The sequence below is a fragment of the Buceros rhinoceros genome, unplaced genomic scaffold (genome assembly GCF_000710305.1).
Source record: "Buceros rhinoceros silvestris isolate BGI_N320 unplaced genomic scaffold, ASM71030v1 scaffold28706, whole genome shotgun sequence".
NCBI classification, from domain to species: Eukaryota; Metazoa; Chordata; class Aves; order Bucerotiformes; family Bucerotidae; genus Buceros; species Buceros rhinoceros.
Window position 1 is genome coordinate 2758 of NW_010419787.1, and position 6640 is coordinate 9397.

The 6640-nt window shown below is 49.2% G+C and overlaps 1 protein-coding gene across 2 annotated transcripts in view; it reads left to right on the plus strand.

The window, feature by feature from the left end:
- Positions 1-3571: 3571 nt before the first annotated feature.
- Positions 3572-6640, plus strand: part of FBXO31 (F-box protein 31) — a 13232-nt gene continuing 10163 nt past the window's right edge. Inside the window, exons 1-2 of one of the 2 annotated variants that reach the window (XM_010139079.1) lie at positions 3572-3638; positions 5912-5998. In XM_010139079.1, the coding sequence (XP_010137381.1) occupies positions 5944-5998 (55 nt within the window). In that variant the 5' untranslated portion in view covers positions 3572-3638; positions 5912-5943. The remainder of the gene's footprint in view (positions 3639-5911; positions 5999-6640) is intronic. The other variant, XM_010139081.1, reaches the window with a different exon arrangement.

Genomic DNA, 6640 nt, shown 5'->3' on the forward strand with positions numbered 1-6640 from the left:
CACACAGGAGTTTGATGTACAGCAGCTCCCACAACAGGAACAGTTTCTTGTAGCGCTGCACCGTAGTAAACGCGAAGGCGGTTTTAGTACGGCACGAGGCTCTGATCTGCCTTTACGCCAGGTTAAACCATTGCATGGTGTGTTTCTTGGGTGAACCGCAGCAGGCTTTGCTGCATCTCTGACCACGTTCTTTGTCAAGGTGCCGTCTAAAAGCTGATGGCTGTTTCTCGCTGCCGAGGGCACGTGCTCTCTCACCGTGGCCATCCTGCAGAGGATCTTCCTTAGATCTGCTTGCCAGCCGGAGATCTGAAGCCGCCTACTCTTCACTTCATGCTCTCCACAAATGCTTTCATTGTTGGAGATCAAATCTCCTTTTGCTCAGCTCCCTATAATAGCTTGATGCCAACGACAAGCCTTCCCCTGGGACAAGTGTTTGGGAAAGTATTTGGTGTATTTTAATCTGGTAGCTCAGCCTTTGGAAACAAGAAGCCGGTTCCAAACTCGCCCACCTAGCCCGAGAATCTCCCATTTTTTGTGGTCTTTGAAATAACGCAGGAAGTTTCTGCGCCTCCTGTTCTGTGTACAGCCTTGTAACCATGTGTTTATCCAGGAAGGAGGACTTAATTAGTCAGGGGAATTAGTGATGGTCGAGGGTGTCAGGCTCTACCAGACATCCTAATTTCCTCTGAACTGCGGATGTCCGCTCACTGGCTCTGCCGTGCTGAGAGGCAGAGGAAGAACCAGCAGTAATTTGGTCGTTGACCAAAGTGAGTGCAGGGTTATTAGTTCTTCCTTACCTTCTTTGGTCATTTTAATTCACACGCAGAGGAAAGTGTGTGACACAGCTTCTTGCAGAAAAGGAGGAGGGAACGTGAGGCAGAGAAGAGCAGGCTGGGGAGTAAATGATTGCACTTGCAGAAGTATTAATGCAGTTCATAATAAATGGAGACAGGCTTTCCAAGTCCTTCAAATTCCAGTGCATGGGACCATGGGAACAGCACTGTGTCGCTCTGTGTTTGGGAAATCTTTCGAGCACCCCTTATAAACTAATAAAACACACTTCCCAGCTGCTCCAGCACTTGAACACCAAATCCCATCCTCGCTTTTGAAGCAGGATTAAGTCGCCATTTTCTAATGGTATGAATTTCGTGTCTGAATTTCCGTGACTATTAACTCCTTAAAGTACTTCGCTCCGTGAGCTGTTGCACTGAGATACGTTGCCTTAAAATAGAATTAATTGCACTGAAGTGGAATTTCCCGGGAAGCTTGAGCCCTTCAAAGCTTTCCTGGAGAAGGCTTTCTGGTCCCTAGTTATCATGAATTGAGGCGAGTGTTAAAGCACACTAGAAGGAGGTTTGTTTTTTTTTTTTCTCGATAATACTTTTTTCTAAGCCTTGCATGTCTGATGTCAAATAGCAGGTAGCAGTATTGAAATTCTACATTTTGACCTTCCTGTTGGTTGGGAGAACTTTGAACCTTTCTGGGAAAGTTTTGAACGGCAGCACTTAGGAAATGCATCTTTAGCAGTGGTTTGGCTTTTGTGAATTTTCAGTGCGGGTTATTGCTTGTATGAAACTGGGGATGGAGCTCGAGGGTGGAATCACTTCCCACCCCACCCTGCTGTTTCAGCATAGCTGCTGGCAGTGGATCCACCGTGGCCCTGCAAGTCATTTACAGGGAAAACGCTGTGAAAATCAGCTCTCGGAGGCAGCGAGAGTGTCGCTGCGCTGGTACCGCTGTTGGAGAGGTGCTGCTGGGCAGGATCCTCTGCATGTCTCCTCCCTTTCCGATGCAGTACAGGTATCTTCAGTGACACTGAATTTAACCGGGCTGCAGCGCCTGCTGCGCAGAGGGTGCGTCGTACAGGCTCTGTGGCCAGGTGAGCGCTTGTTGACAGGGCAGGAGCCGGCTGTTTCCACACAGCAGGCAATGACCACGCTGTTTCTGTCATCATGATGTCAAACTTTCTGACCTGCTGAGGAAACACGCTGTTCCCTCTGTCCCTTCGGTGTTGTTTCCAAACGTAGCCCCTCGTACCAAGTGCAGAGCAGCGGTTCAAAGCCCTCATAGCTCTGGCAGGAGGGACGGGTGCAGGGTGACCCGCAGAGTGAGTCTGAGTTTCCAGCCTTGCCGAGCTCTGGTTTCACAGGCCTGCTGCTGGCTCTGCGGGGTCAGCTGGCTGGAGCCCAGCGCTAAAGAGCTTGTTTGTGCTGGGCTGGATGTACTTCCCGCAAGCTCGTCTGTCTGCTTGCTGGCTCGCTGTGCTTCTTCACCCCACCTTGCCTTTGGTAACGCTTCCTCTGGCTGTTGCTGCAGAAGTCAGCAGTGACTTCTGCACTGACCTCTGCACGTTTTAATGAAGGACAGCGTGTTCGTTGTGCCTCTTGCCCACTCTCGCCTTTACTGAGCTCGCTGCTTCCCTGCAGCGATGTTGTGCCCCACGTGTATTCCCCGTGGGCGAGCTGACAGCAAGCACACGTGTGCTTTATCACCGTGTACATCTACCACAAGTGTATTTATAGACAGGAGCGGGCTGCATTCATTCAGGGAAACTTCTGCTTCCCCTGTACGTGAGAACTGACTTCTCAGTCTGCAGCAGGTTGCCAGCATTAGGGAGTGGTATTTGGCAGCCAGGGCAGATTGTTCATTCGAGGAAGCTCTTCGGTTTCCTATTTAACGATTGGATGAGGGTCTTCACAGACACGCTTTAGTGTCAGGTATGTGGCAGATATTTGGCATTGCTAAGGGAAGCTGGTGTTTGATCTGTGCTGTAGGCGTCTTTGATGTCAAAGAGGGTAGTTTTCTGTAGTGAGATCTATCGGGGTCACTGCAGCAGAGTGGTTTTTGTAGCTGATGTTTTTTTGGGATCTCCCTCCTCTCATTTCCTCCCTCTGGTCTTCTAAGGATTTCTTCCATTGAGACGTAAGTTCTTGCTTTTATTTTTTTTTTTAAGTTTCTTTAGAAGTTTGGCATTGACTTCCTGAAAGAGGAGAATCTCATTTTCTGCTTCAAAGCTGCCTTTAAGCTCTCCGGGTTGCTTTGTTTTCAGGGCGTTCTGTAAGCAGTCAAAGGCGTTTGAGCGTACAACGGGCCCATCCCAATTTGATCTCCTTTCAAGTAAAACCATCTCTGTACACACTGACGCCTGTTTTATGTCTCCATTTCATTCTTTTTAAAGTCTGTGACCTTTTATTTAGGCTCCTAATAAGCAGTTTTCCCTGTTGGATCCCTCAGTGGGAGTAGCTAATTACTACACACCATCATGATTTGATCTAAGCGGGCGTACAGTCCCAGCTGGATCGAGGACGTCTTCCACATTTCACGCTCCGTCTGGCCGAGGTGTGAGCGTCTGTAACTTTGCTGTGTTTCCCTGTTCCTTATGGTGTGTTTGTTGCTTGTGAAACGTGTTCGATTACCAAACTGCAATGAAATTACATCTAGTTTTCTGTTTTCAAACCTTATTCAGATCTCTTCAGATCTCATTTGGGCTCACCCAGTAGATACGAAGATCCTGGGTAACAAACACTGTTGTGCCAGAGCTGACGTTGTTATCTGTGTCGTTGCAGAATACGGCGTCTGCGAAAACTTGCGGAAGTTGGAGATCACTGGAGTGTCCTGTCGAGACGTTTACGCCAAACGTAAGTGCTGACTGAGAGCTCTCTGTCCTTGCTCAGTACCAGTCTTGAAAGCCTCTATGTGTTGAATATGTATTAAACTTTCACAGAGTAAGTTATTCAGACTTAGTCGCTGACGGCAGGGGTTTCATTGGCCACGTTGCCATGTTTGGAATTATATTTAATAGTAAGCAAATGCCAAAAATTGGGATGTCTGTGCCCCCAGTCCTTTGGTGGGAAAAGAGCGTGTAATTTAACTTTATAATGAAGGGTATCGAGGGGGTTTCATCCTTCCCTGTTTTGCCATTAACTGATGTTTTTTCACAGCCCTAAGCCTCGATCTCAGTGAAAAAACACGGTTCTGTGCTGGCAGTGGGAAAGCCTGTAGGTGAGGAAATGAGCTGCTCCTTTGGGCCGCTCCTGGAGGAGAACCTGGCAGGGCTGGGCCTCTGCCAAGATGTTGGTGTGTTCCCCAACTCCTTAGACACAAGGAAGATGCTCATCTTAGAGTAGGGAGAGGAGAAGCCAAGGTAGGCTAAGGACTGAGTGGAGGCCTGGGTCCATGCTGAGGCTGTCTCTTCTGTCACCAGATCTTGCCCCTCAGTTGGAAGCTGAGCTGGTTGCTCTGAGGATCTTGTGAAGCCCCCAAGAGCTCCCACACCAGCACTGCCAGGCTGTGTGGTCTCAGTTGCCCACCACCCATTTTCTGTGGGTCCTTGGGGCAAAAACCAAGATTGAACGTGCAGCACTACTGATTGAACTATGGCTTCTGGCTGTTCAAATAAGGCCCTGCTTTATGAAACAGCTGTAATTGTCCCAAGTTACAGTAATGAGAGGTCTCAGTAGGCTTTGCAGACCCAGAATCTGGCTCAGCTTCTATGTGTACTGTATTTGCTGAACCTCAAAGTGGTGATGACCTGAGACATTGGAGAGAAGAACAGGTAGAAGGGTTTTATTCCCATCTGTACAGGCTTGCTGAGCATCCACAGGCAAATTACTTCATCACCTAGTGACCCTCTTTACCATTTGTGCACCAGGTTTGGAACTGCCTAATTTTCCCGGGTGGGAGGGCTGGGGGTTGCTGAGCCAGTACTTAGGTGTCCGCAGAGAAGCCTCGTTAGCGCTTGAGGCCTCCCTCACTTCCCATTCAGTCCAGTATCTCTGTGTGACACTGGTGTGGCAACATACCACGTTGGATCTCAGTTCTGCTTTGTCGGCAGAACATCTCTTCAGGACCCGTAGTCTTTTTCACTACAATAATTCCATGGATAGCTATAACAAAGTGATAGTTAGTGCTTCTTTATACACAAGTTATCTGTAAAAATGGCCTGACTGGCTCAGAACAAGGGTCTTTCTCTAGCCCAGTACGGCTGTGAGCGGTCACCCAGGGAAGACCAAGAAGAGGACCAGCCTCTGCGACACTTTCCTCCCAGCTTCTGGGGGATTTCCAGAGGCGAAGGTGGTTTGTTGATTTAGTAGTCCTCAATAGATCTGTCTTAAACGTGTGTTTCCAGTCTTCCTTTGCACCAGAGTTGTTTCTGAATCCATAACATCCACTGGCAGAGTGGCACTCGATGTGTGAGAGCCACCTGTGTGGTGGGCTTTCTTGCACCTCTGAGTAAGCACTGTGTCTGTAGGCATTGAGCAATCCTAACGAGCAACGGTTCCTCTGAAGTCAGAGTGCTTGGCAGCACTTCCTGCCTTTCAGGGATGCCCCATCTCGGCTGTCCTGCTCGGACTGAGCAGTTTGCCCTGTGGCAGGCTTTTAGTGGGACAGTTTCCTGGTGGGGTGACCCCATTTTCTCTACCACCTAATAAACCTCTTCAACTGCAGAGGAGTTCATTCAGGGCTACTGACAGGACTCACACACACTTTTGAGTCCACGGAATGTGCTTCTGTGAGAAGTAGTGTAGGAAATGGGGAGCTGAGCTTAAGTGCTAGAAAACATAATTAATTCAAAGCCTGGGCTACTGTCCCTGTAGCCTAAGTGGTCCTCTTGGGACAGCGGTGCTCGTTGCAGTCGCACTACAGAGTTGGAGGAGGACCCAGGTTCTCCTTTGAATTCACTGGCTGCCAGTCGTAAACATTGTCTGTGGGACACTTGAACACACCAAATCCTGTGTGAGTAGTCCTGCTAACCGGGTGTACCTGACGCTGGGGCTGATGGAAACAACTGGTAGTAAAGCCCAAAGAGTGTTTGACTCTGCTGCGTGGTTGGTCCAGACTCACCGCGCTGTTACGTGCTGGTTACAGAGGAGCAGCGTTCGCTGGTACTTACCCTGCTGTGTCTGTTCAGGTATAAACCCGCGAGTGAAGTCGGGGCGTTTTATGAAAATCCTTCCCGACTACGAGCACATGGAGTACAGAGATGTTTACACCTGCCGTACGTACCTCCTGCTGGTTGATGCTTCCTGCACTGAGCCCACACAAGATGCTGCATGGACTGTGACGTTGCTTTAAGCAGATTGTTTTGGGGTGGACCTTGGGACAGTACGGAGGGCGCTGCTTAGTTCTGCGTGGTAGTGGAGTGTCCTGAGCCTTTAGAGTGACGGCGTGAGTAGGGCGGGCAGTGAGGTAGGTTGGTCTGCTTCTGAAGTGCTTTGAGTTAGGAGGTTGTCCTCCCTGGGCACAAAAAGGAGGGTCTGTGTTCACAGCAGGGGAGCACTCGCTCTGCTCTCCACGGTTCGCTACTCTCGTAGAAGGAATTATTCAGACACCCTGGAGCCCTTGGTGAGGGCTCCCAAAACCGTGTTTAAATAAACTCTGGGCTGGCCAAAAGCTTTGTCTTGATCCAGATGAGCTGCACTCAGATCTGCAGCTCTTCCCAGTGCAAAATGGTGAAGGTTCTCATACTAATTCCCTCCCTGCACAGTAAATTCTTTCAACCACCATCTCCAGGAAACATTCTGCTGTGATTTTTTCTTACTCTCTGGGTAAACTGTTCTTTCCTTCCCAGTAAGGGGGAAAATGAGAGTCCCTTCCCTCTTCCTTGAGGAAAGAACGGTAAAACATGGGAGTTTAACAC